The 12,989-nt window shown below is 34.1% G+C and overlaps 1 protein-coding gene across 16 annotated transcripts in view; it reads right to left on the minus strand.

The window, feature by feature from the left end:
• Window positions 1–12,989, minus strand: part of HDAC4 (histone deacetylase 4) — a 104,575-nt gene that overhangs the window by 18,156 nt on the left and 73,430 nt on the right. The window contains exon 1 of one of the 16 annotated variants that reach the window (XM_076122306.1): window positions 4,654–4,791. The exons of the other annotated variants lie outside the window; for them this stretch is intronic. Within the exon in view, the coding sequence (XP_075978421.1) occupies window positions 4,654–4,669 (16 nt within the window). The 5' untranslated portion in view covers window positions 4,670–4,791. Of the gene's footprint in view, window positions 1–4,653; window positions 4,792–12,989 lie in introns of those variants that run through there. 16 annotated transcript variants of the gene reach the window in all.

Consider the following 12,989-nt stretch of genomic DNA (forward strand, 5'->3'; position numbering starts at 1 on the left):
ATTTTTGGAAAGTAGTCCACATCTCGGCGAGCCTAATACCTGATTAGTGATATTCTTAGCGTCTGTCATCTAAACCTAAAATAACCTAAAACCGTCCGTTGGGAATAATATATTATTCAAACGATATCTCCTCTTAATTCAGCCGAGACTATTCCGATAATTGGGTTAAGTACCACTGAATGGGATATTCCTCATTATTTTATTAATTGGAAAGTTTTATATTTAGGAAGAATTGGGACAGTATATTTCGATATGTGGAAGTAGCTCATTAAATGAAAATAGTTATTTTTAAAGATAGATACAATTTGCCGAGATATTAAGCGAAATGAGCGTCGTATTTCAGCCTAATAAGAGCTAGTGTCAATGCTTTACCGATTGATAAAATTAATTTCAAAAGTAAAAAAATAACAACCTGTAGCTACTTTAACATTAGTCTACGGGAAGGCAAGCTACGAGCGGGATGGCCTCTACGCTCGTAGCGCGTACTACGAGCGCCTACGCGTTGTCTAGCCAGCCCAGACATCAACACAAGGGACTTTGTTTTACACGTTTATTTATAAGAACAAAAAACATTTTTCACTAGATTAATACGTCATTCGTTTTGTTATATTTTTACTGACAAAGGTGTTGTACGTTTACTTAGAATAGAATGTGTTAAGTACGCAATTGTAGTATTTGACAAGTCATTTAGAAGTACTTCAAAGTCATAAATAAGGAGCTTGAAATGAACAAATGTAGACAAAAATAGATGAACTTGAACTATTTTAAAAGTGTGTTGTAAGAAAGGGATTACTTAGCACAATAGCAACAGCACAGTTAGTTTAAAATAGCGTTGAACTAAAATAGTGACTGCTTACTGAACCGTAAGGATTCTTGGATAATTCAATTATACTTTCACTGGTAGAGACGAGGGACTTCACTTGCCTACTTCCCGCCATCCACTACCGGACTTACGAAGACTAAAGCCCTATTGAAACTTGAAATTATCCCCTAAATGTCTTTTTATAGAGAGATCTCTAAATGTTTACTACTGATGACCATAAATCAGCCTGTTCTTTTCGAAAAGGATAAAAGAAGTAAAGGTGCTATCAAAAATTTGAAAGAGAGTTCCATAACAGTGTGTGTCTTAGAGTAACCTCTTCGTTTCTGAAGGAACATTGTCTTCCTAATTTAATGCTACATAATAATCCACTTAAACTATGTGTATTGTCTTTCTGAGGGTGAGTCAGGTAACTATTATGAAGTGCTATCGACTATGCAATTTTTAAAACGGCACATGTCTTCTTTGCTTGCAAAGGGACTTGTGCACTTAAAAAATTGCAAGTTGTTATTCATCTTGGGTTAAAATTAACAAAGATAAATACATAAATGTATATAATATGTATAATACGACCAAATTATAACGAGCGTGTCCTCCAAACATACACACAAGTTTGTTCAACTCTGCACGCGTTTCAAATTGTAAGTGTTACAACTTATTTGTGCTGTTTATACATAATTAATTTATGTATATTTTATTATTAATATTTTTACCGCAAACAGGATTTTGCTTAATTTTCGAAAGACGTTTATTAACTTTCAAGGATTTTTGAATCCCGTATTAATATGGTTTTAAGGTTTTAATTGTTACTATTATATCCAGATTTTTGAAACAAACTTTCGGTCGTAATAAACAATGATAAAAAAAGCCTATTTCATATTCATGATTACACTAGCTATTAACATTTAACGGTTGCGAATACGCATTTGACCTCTGTCAAGGACAACATAGTAGATATTATACTGTAGATTAAAACTTAAGGAAAACGCTACTGCAGACAAATATACGTATTTTCGAAATGTCGATATAACCGTGTAAAAAACTAACCTAACTAAAAATATATAATGTAAAGCTGTCGGTACATGGTCTTCGACCGACTTATAGAACTTTGACACTAGGTTGACAATTAATCATAATATCAGTATATATAGCCCTTCGGCGGCACGTGTAAAGTTAGAGCCCTTGGCTTACACGTGCCAAGTTAAATGCTTCACATCCGGTTTAACGTCACACGACTTTGTACAAACCTTGACCAAAACACACTTAATGATTTCAAAAAACTATTTGTTTATGTACTTAGAACAAAAATAAAAATAACTTGTATGATGAATGCGAAACATTGTGACTATGTGTGTTTGTTACTCTTAAGGCGAAAACTACTGACTACTAACCCTCGGTTTCTTCGGTACATTTAGTGGTAGTTTATCTATTCAACAGCGTTTAAGCTACAAAAATTACAGTTTGAATAGATAAACTACCGCTAAATGTACCTTAGAAACCGGGCATTAATGGATTAGACACAGTTTAGAACCTGGATGAACGCATTGGATACTGTTCACTCCGCAAAAACTTTCCACGTAGAACGAAGTCGCAGACAGAAGCTAGTTTGTTAGTAATGGGAAACAACTTTTAATGTAGAGCATATGAGAAAGACAACTTAAACTTAGTGCCAAAGTTGTTCAAAGGTTCTCGACTTAGTTTTACTGCTTTGTTAACTGGCAATAAACGGCTCGCTATTGACGTAAGTTAGTTTCTTGGAAACACCTGACTAAGAGTTACATGCAGTCAACTTGACTGGCACAACGGTTTATACCCTCGGTTTGCACATTATTGCGAAATTGGGTACAAAGAGCAATAAGTTTGATATAAATGAAGTGTCTGGTTGTAGTGTTTGCTTAATCCCATGGGAAAAATCTGTGATAATGTACAACAAAGCTAGGATCAACAAAGCCGGTGTGTCCCGCCGCCCGCGCGCCCCCTCCCCCGCACGTCTATATTTAGAACACCCGGCAACGCGAGCGCGACAAGTGAAGGACGCGCCCCGCCCGCGCCTCAATACACCCTCTCTCTCGCACGCGCACCACGCAATCTCCGCCAAAGCGAGATGAAGCACAATACACAACGAAATTATTGAGTTATAAAAATAGAACATACACGCGAGCTACGAAACGTGACACACTCGAATTATTTTATCAATTTGGCGGAAATCTGTGTACGATTGTACACAGTACACAGCGAGTACACGCGAACTGCAATGCATCAAAACACACCAATTAGTTTTGTTATTGGCGGTTATTACGTAATTGTTTTTCAAGTTAAGTTCGCGTAAGGAGTGCTTTAGGTGCGAACACATATGTAACATTCCTTTCGTGTATTTGTTCGGCACAAATACGTTAGTATTTGTTCACAGTAATCGAACAAGCGTTGTGCTCGTTGCTCGCTGTGGAGGGTTGATACAGGTGAACGCACAAGTGAATACGAATTATATCACTAACAAATAAACGCAGGTCGTTACACCGACACATAGTTACGAACTTCAAGCATTCGTTAAACAATAAACTTTGCCTCGGAGCCTTAGACGAGTGTAGAGTTTTATTTTTTTGGTTGTTTTTCATTAAGAGTGGGTAAAAAATTGATTGGCCGCGGTGTTTTCGCCACGTGACTAGTATACAACATAATAGACGGTGTTTTTGCTCCACGGTCCACGTGAGCGTCTCGTCAGGTGTAGCCACTTATTATGATAATTGTCTTCGTGAAACGTTTTTGACATATTCCGTTTGAGGTTGAATTTTAATTATTTTTGGTGAGAAACTATACTTAATTACATTTTTGAGTTTTTAATTTATTGGTACCTACCTAGTTTGATTTGCTGTTTGAAAATCAAGGGCAAAGTTGTAATTTTCTGATGTGGTAAAGTTGTCAGGTACTACGATATCACTAAACTTGCATATAGAGACTGAGGTTTATCGCTAATCTTTTGAGTAAAGCTTTAAACACATTGTTGGAGTATCTAATCAAAAGGGTACGTAAATCGGAAAGCTTAAGAAACTATTTGAATACAAACAGTCACAATCAATAGATGTGATTTACATCGTTGTTTTATAGTAATAGATTCGTTGTTGAATTATTTATAAACAATTAGAGTAATTATTTATTTTGTACTTTACACGGAACCTTGAAAACGGTTCCTGGCTTAAAAATATATAGAAATACACAAATTTTATTCGAAAGCCGAAATAAACAACATTACGTATTACAGGATATTTTGTATCCAAATTATATGTAAAAAAGCCGTCATACCGGTAACTATAATAGCTTTTTGACGTTTTGCTCTTTTTATTATTTTGATGTTTTCGAGTTAATTAGCCGACAGTTTTATAGCAGATTCTGTAATTTGACATTATTTTTTAAAATTTTAATTACGTTCAAGTAACAAATAAAATTTACATTGTTCAAAAAGTTAATATTTGAAATAAATAGCCATTATTTTAATTAAACGAAACTAGTTTATTCGCGGCTGACCTAATTGACTTGGTAATTATCAATTCATATAGATTACGCAAACACTGTGTAGGTCACAGGTTCAAATTAAATATATTTTAGTACATACCTATTTACTTTTTAGGTACTATACCTTTTAACATTGTTACACTTGATACTAAATAATACAACCCTTATTCTTAAATAGTATAAGCGTAGAAACTCTGGCTACGATCTTTACATACTCATTTCTCTTTATCCACATTTATATTGCGAGTATTATATTATTATAACCACTTTTATATTAATTCATAATAACTTATTAAAAATAATAAACACAAAAAATCACATACCACGCATGCATATCATCACTTCAAAATATAAAAAAAAACAGAATATATTTTAAAAAAGAACACTGGCTAACTCAAAAGTTTTTGTAAAATGACGTCTATTCGCGTCAAAGTATGAAACACGACTGACTTCGCACTGTTTATGACTAATGAGACTGTATATTAAAACACTTAATTATCCTTATATGCTTCACGAATTGCAGGGAAAATAAACAATGGAAAATAAGTTATTTTTATAGATTATTAATAAGTATGTTCAGACTTCAATATTGAGGTGGCAAAGTTAGTGTTAGTGGCAAAGTTGACAGAAAATTAGTGGCAGGCAACTTTGCCTACTAGGACATACATTTTGTGTACAAAGAACAACATATGTACGAGAACTTATACTCAGTTGGCAAATAAATGATTTAAAAATCATTATTAATAAACGTCATGTCAAAAACGAATCATACCATTTCCATTTAAAATTCTAATCTTCAAGGCCTTTTATTCGAAAATGTTTTTTTTAATACCTAAACTTAAACGAAAATACCCAATACTGTGTCATAAGGTCGTATAGAATTAAAATTTAAAATATATTGTCCACGTGCAATGTGAGTGTTGATTACAATACGCATTATAAATAATATTACAAACAAAATAATATATTGGAAACCAAATGAGGAAAGACTTTTTGATATAATCGAATGAAAAGTTTTGTACACTAGGCCAGCGTAGTGACCGATGCGATGATCTCAAAGCCTAACCCTTCCTTCACTCCAGGAGAATGATAAGCAGTGGGACAATAATAGGTATAATTAAGTTTACTATACAAATGTAAGCATAAGACCAATGCTCGTAACATAAAATGTTTTAAATACCATTGCAATCCGGTATCAGTGTCAATCAAACCGCCAAACTAAAGCTTGACAAAAATCTTTTACTCGCTTTAACTTATTTCGCTTAACTTTAATTTTCAGTGCGATAATTGAGAAAAACCTGGGTTTCCCAGATGCCGCATCACTTTGTTCGTAGTCGGTGTAGGTTGGGCCAAAATAGCCGTCCATAAAAGCCAACTCTTCACCGTGCCACATTGAGCGCGAACGTCTATTTCTGTAAAACTGTTTATTTGATTGGAGGCGCGCGTGCGCAGCTATTTTCATACTAAATGCAACGCCGGATACAATATACTTGCTTTTTGGTTTATGCTAGCTTTATACACTAACACAATTCCGTATGTAAATCTATTTTATAGACTAACTAAAAGCCTCAGATAAAGCCTTTAGAGCATAACTATACATCTAAATTATTTTTCAGCGTGCAATATTAAAGAACTGCTCATTTATCAGTCTAACTTTTTGGGAGCTAGAACGTATTTAAATATTACATTTAAACATACAGACGGTGAAACGAGAACGTCTAAAACAATCAACACATTTGCATAAAAACCTATTTAAATAACATTTACATTACACTGACTGTGTGTGTGTCTGTTTGTCTGCTGTGTGTCTGTGTGTGTATACACAAAGGATATGTTTCAACTGGGTTCGTTATGGTGTAAGCGACGAAAAAACATCGTGAACTAAAAATATGTTGTGTAAAAATAACATGGAACGATTCGGGACGCGAGTACACACGGGGATATATTGCGCTCGCGCACGACGTGGCCCATTCAGTAACACGGCGGGATATACGCAGACACTGTAAAGGCTATGAGCAATTTTAAACATCTCTTTCTATTGCTAAGCGTTTAGCAGAGACAAAAGTACATTCCATTTAATTGTTTTTTTTCTTACTATCGCTGTGCTGCACTTTTTTAATTAGCCAGTTTTCCTGTTATTTATAGATAAACAAAACATTTGCTGTAATACTATGTAATTTAGAGCAGTAGTTGTTCGTCACATGACTTACCATAGCCGCTAGTCATGTGATTCGCATGATATTGCCTACATTACAATAGTATATTAGCAGAAATAGTGTCATTATGAAAACCGTTATATTTTGCTTGAATACTAAATGCAGTGTATTGGTAAAGTCATCATCTCGCCATATATGACTGAGATAGAACTTCGTATGACTCACAAACTTATTGGCTTCCTACTTAGTTTTTACCTTAAGTATAGAAACTACTTCTATAATAGAAGTAAACACCACTAAAGGATTTTTGAACCAAAACTTCTATAGCTCTTTGCGTTCGTTAGTCCTCAAAATATGAGTCCTACAACTATGGTCATGGATGTTAGAATAAAAAGCAATAACAATGGGCTACAAGTCAGTAGTGTGTTTGTTCATAGTTAGCAAGAAAGGCAGTAACTATTAGACAACATTGTTAGCCTTGCCGTGTAACCCCAGCGCTATAATTAAGTAATTTTCTCACTCTACAATTAACTAGCACTTATTAATTTTCTTTCACACTAATTACCGGTAAAGGGAGAACAAAATTAGCCCACTTTGAAAAAACACGATCTAAATATAATCGTTTGAAAACTTGTATAAAGTGTTATCAGGAAAATTGTATAAAGTTTGTTAAAGGTAAACCAATATGAGAAGAACTAGAACTAGGAACTGTCGTAAAACTAAAAGTAGTTTTTATTAGTTCGCTCTTGTTATTCAAGTCTGTTTGTTTCAGAAAGAGTTTCAACAACAACTACTTGCACGAAGTGTTACACGTAATAATTCTCATGACAAGTTTCTAGTTACCTTTCATCACCAATTTTACCCCCTTAGGGGATGAATATTAAAAAAAAATTCTTAGTGAATGCCTACGTTATAAAAGGCACTTCTTGTCCGAATTTCATGTTTCTAACAAGCGTAGTTTAGATTGTGCGATGATTATCAGTCAGTCAGTCGTCCGGACATGCAATATTAAATGTACGTATTTAGCCCGTACAAAGACTGAATTGAGACTTCAGATAGTATATTGCCTTATAAACAACTGAACTAAAGTCGACACATACATTTTAACACAAACTTTCTTTAAATATCTTTCAATAAACTTATTTTTATAAAATGTATATGCACTGCGTAATTGGCGTTAATTCTACAGCGTTCACAGCCGCAATAAGAATCCATATGTGTTATTATATTTACGTACGATTCCGTGAACCGGCTCCACTTTTATAATAACGCTAAACACACACACACAACGGGTAAAAGCAGCGATACTAAATATAATTATGCTGCATACAGTTTGAATTTAAGAGAACATTTACCCCTTCCTTGGCAAGAAAAAGCAGGCAGTAAATGTTCGATGACTAAACATACATCGGAATTAACGATATTTAAAAACACAATGAATTACGTAAGGGAATGTAAATTAAGTTGTATTTGATAACTTACTAATGCACATACTATGCTGATTACATTTTGCTAAGGCAAAACTCCCGCGCTAAGAATAAATCTTGTGTTACGTCACAGGGTACTAACAGGCTTTCAGATAGTGAAGACAAAGCAAATACAAGTCTGAAAAACTACTATAATCCGCGAATATACGTCACATGTAAAAATGTAGAGAAAATCTCTGCTGTTATGCCACTATGTCAGTTTTACATATCCTATAGATACAGATTTCCACGAAACACTTAGTCTATATTAAAAAGATAAACATATAATATCTTTAATTATCCTTATTAACATTCCATAGTACAATAATTCATTAGAGATGACATCTTCTTACGTATTTGTATATCTTATCTGAGATTACCGTGGAAATGAGGTGCAAATGAATGGAGAACTCAAGGCTAGGCTTAAATGTCTGTTCATTGTTTTATTCTACGATTGTATTAACACTCATTTAAATTTTAAAATCTAGTTTGTCGCTTATACTAGAAATTGTTGTTGTTTTTACACTAATAATACGACCATTTTCAACTAGCAACTTCACGGGTTTTTGTCAGGTTGTCATTCCCGTGATTCTTTTTAGCAAAAAAAAACTGTGCTAGTGAAGATTATAAGAAGAAATAACATTGGAAATAAATAAACATGATATTAAACCCTTGATGCTAAGTTGTAACCACCATAACAATACTAGACTCTTTCAGACGTTAACAGACTATCAATCTCTTACTGAATTGCAGCAAAGAGTCGCTTTAAAACTATCCTTGATACTCCCGTGGCACATAAATATAATAATAAAAGCGATATAAACGTATATCTCAACTGAGTTAATAGTTTAAGGTTACTTACTGCTTATTCTTTCACTTTCAGTTACACTTGCTTTTTACAAGCATATAAGTATTGTTTTTTATAACAGCTACGCCAATAATGCGTGTTTTTAATGAGACAAAAAACTATAACAATCGATGTTTATGACATTTATACGACACGCAAAGTTTATTTATCCATACAAAGTCAAGAAGATGACCATAAAAAATAATAACATGGTCAAAAAATATTTATTATAAATGTTGTTTAAAGTTTTGTTGAACATATAACAAGTTGTATTGATTGTGGTCGCTTGAGTCTGAGTCTGATGACGATTAGCAACCATTGTTCAAACCTGCTTTATCATCTTTAAATGTCAAAAATAATTTGTTATTTCAAAATAAGAGACAAGGAAAATATTTAGCTAAGGTAATATTAAATATGATTTAGATACACATATATCAAATAATAATGAAGTCATCTTACGCAAATACACTATTATAATAGTGAACACAATGCAACTATAAATAAATATAAACATAAAATCTGTATTATAGTTTCAGTTTACGCTAACAATAGACATGAGCTCTGTTTCCCCAAAGATCTAATTATGGACTATACCAAAACTCATTGTACACATGTGTAAAAAATAGGGCACGTAGCCACATGCAGGCAATAATTTACGCCTATTAAAGCAGACACAGAGAGCTGGAGTGAATCACAGTTATTTATAGATGATATTATAATTAGTTCGCCATACAAAGGCTAGTAACGCTAAGTATCTTATTGAGTCATGATCTCTTTGTTTAGCTTAATCGTATGGGAACATACACACGTGCGTTTTTATTTAAACTTGATGATAAAGACACCATAAATAACAAACAATTGAATAATGGAGTACAAGTAAAAAAACCAAAACAAATGTGAGCAGAATAACAAAAAGCGCATCGCAAAAACTTTGTAAACAAAAACGAAGATACAATCAAAACAAGTTTCGTCACCTACTTCACTAATGAGTGAACTAATTTGCCTCCCTTGAGCGGCGGATGCGACATGTGTCACCTGTTTCAACCCTCTCATTCACTTGTCAGTGAACAAGTTCAATTTTTTGTCAACCTGTCCAGACCTGTCCCCCTTGCGCTCACAAATAGAATAGTAAATCTCCCCCGCTTGCTCTATAAACAGATGGGCGCATTCCGTCCTGAGCTATTTATAGATGGACCTAATTCGGGAATCACCGACTCTTGGTGGGTTTTTTTATCTTAGTTTTTATAGAGATATGATTTAGTTGCATTTGGGTTATGGGAGAACTGTTTTATTTTGTTGATCTTAATGTATTTCGCTCGAATTGATTATGAACGGCGAATTCTTGGTACTGATATTGAACATAAACATTTAAATTATATTTCTACGGTCAGGATGTTTTGAAAACAACACATTATAAAATGTTGAATGGAAGTCACATTAATTACGTATGTATAAGATAAAAAATAATCATTGCTACTGGCGATACAATCTTATGTCTAATGTTAAGCTTGTTTCAGCTAATAATAAGTACAAGAAATGAAAACCACAAAACAGAAAAAGTTTCACTCACCGACATTAAGTGACGTCTTCATATTAATATGAACACAAGAAAACGAACACGTCGTTCATATAAACAGTTTAATTTTAGCGCGTGAATCATGCGCAAGCAACATTAAGTTACGCCTCCACAGTAATGCAAACACAATCAAATGCCTTACTAAAGTCGCTACACTAAACCGGACTGTACCAAAAATATCCCGGAGTAAAACTCTCCAGCCATGGAGGGAGGGGTTGCATGGTTATTTTGAACCAACAAAGAGTGGAACAAGTTGCCTCGCAGCCTCTAATAATAGCTCGGTCGATACTTTCCCACTAGATTTATTCCCAGACTTGGTTATACAAGGAGCTATTCTGGGACCCGTATTGTTAGTTGGAGCAACAAACGCCAAGTTTATGTTACTCCAACGTTGTAAATTTTAAAATAAATTGTTGGGTGCTATTTCAAATTTTCGGCAAATGTAACCTTGAATGGAATCATTAGCATTTTTGCACGTTTACCTGTAGAGTCACATGTTTCAAAATGGCCACGTAATTGTTTTTTGCTATGAATGCAACTTGATTTCTATTTATACATCTAGGAATAAGATTATTCAAATGAGCCGATAAGAAAATCTAGAGCATTAAAAATGTCTATAAAATATTTTTATAATTTCATTCTATTTATAGTTGTTGCGCTATTTATCATTCTGGTTTTTCTCCACGCCGGATTTTGTATGCACGGTATATTAATGCGATAAGCTAATTTGTTAAATCCGCTTCGAGCTAGTTCATAGTGGTACGTCGTTATGTGTAACAATGGGTGTATGTGAGCTGTACGTAATAGCACGTGTGGTGACAGGCCATTAGCCCGCTAACGCCATGGTGACCCAATTCCCATTAACATTTGACCGTGAGAAGTTCCGCGATGGGGTTTAGCCATGATGATAAGCGGTTTTATACATTTGTTTGCTCGTAGACAAGTGTGTTGAACATTACTTATACTCGTAATAATGTATTCAGTTCTATTTATGTGTGTAACGCAAACCTGTTCAAACATCGCAGCACGTTTATTACAAAGGCTTCCAACTTGAAACGATTGGTCACATTCATTCATTTGTTTCTATTTTATCTTTACATCTAGTATTTTCGGACGGCGTAAACATGTTTGTGTGGAAACTATTTTCTCGAACGTGATTTCTAGACAATAACTAAGTATTTCAAAGTTATTTGAACTGCTTACTGATGATTTTAAATAATCTGATATGGAATAATATCACATTCTAATCACGATGAAGAAGGCAATACAAAGGCAAAGATAACACAATACCAATATACACTAAACCAAACCAACTTTGAGAGAAACGTAAAATACAACAAAATAACATCGAAGCATTGTACAACTGTATAGTGAAAACTCGCAAAATTTACTAGTTCAAGAGATGTTTTCACCTTGAGGGGTAATGACCGTTGAACTAGCAAACAGCAATAGACTTAAGTAAACAGACCTTTGGAACATCAACAAAACAAATGTGTATGAAAAATGTACTGAAATGCTCACCCAATATTGATTTGTTGTTGAGTCTAGACATGAGAAGACGCTCTTAAATCGACTTGAGATTTATAGAGACAGTTGGCTTGAAATTTATGTTTCTAGTTGAAATATTATTCATGGTAACTGACACTGTAAAATTGCACAATACTAGTAATAATGTAAAACAAAAGAGCAGAGGTTACATAATTTAGGACTATGACATCAAAACGTTTATCATTTGGTTTCTGCATTTATTAACTAAATATCTGCACAACAAAGCATACTGAAATGCTCGTTTCAATGCAGCCAAGAAACTAAAATGGTTTACAATAAATTTTCCACCTTCCTCGAGTCAAAAGAAGACTCGCAATACACCTACACCACAACAATAACTCACTCAAGAAATACTTAAACCAGTCAACAGAAATAGCACAAAAGTTAGAACTACGACGGCAAGGCTAAAATACCACGATTGAAATATGAAATAACAAAAGTAGCGGGCTATATATAAAGTGGCACGAGTGCGAAGCGTGATTGAAGGCAGGAGCTAAATATAGCCCAGCGTTTTATAGACTGTATAGCCGATCGGTGCGAGGGCGAGCCAAACAAACAATCAAACGTCATTTCATTATACACTGAGCTTGCTGGAGGCCGGATTGAAAAGGGTGTGACTGGTTTAACAATAAGTCGTAGAACAAACAACAAAACTGTGGCGAACTTGATTGGAAGTAATCTGGGTCCTTTAACAATATTGGTTTTAGGACCAGAACAAAAAGAACCTGTTTCAACACCTAAGTACGTATTAGTGGATAGTCGGACAAATAATCACGAAATTATACATTTTAAGTTAACTAATATTGACCGAAATAGATTCCTTAGGACGAGCGAAGTAGTATCACTATTGATGAAGGTATTTTTTGCAAAGATACTTCAGTAATAATTGCCTTTAAGGATCAAAATACAAGCTATTAACATGCACTTGTTCTATAACTGAGAATTTCAATTAAACCAAGTACCAAGGAAAAAAATGTTTCAATGTCCTGATCTATGTACAATGATTGGAAACCGGTCGAGAATGATCATGGCCAGTGGAAAAAATGTCATAATATGTCTAATGATA

The sequence above is a fragment of the Anticarsia gemmatalis genome, chromosome 13 (assembly GCF_050436995.1).
Source record: "Anticarsia gemmatalis isolate Benzon Research Colony breed Stoneville strain chromosome 13, ilAntGemm2 primary, whole genome shotgun sequence".
Classification (NCBI taxonomy): Eukaryota; Metazoa; Arthropoda; class Insecta; order Lepidoptera; family Erebidae; genus Anticarsia; species Anticarsia gemmatalis.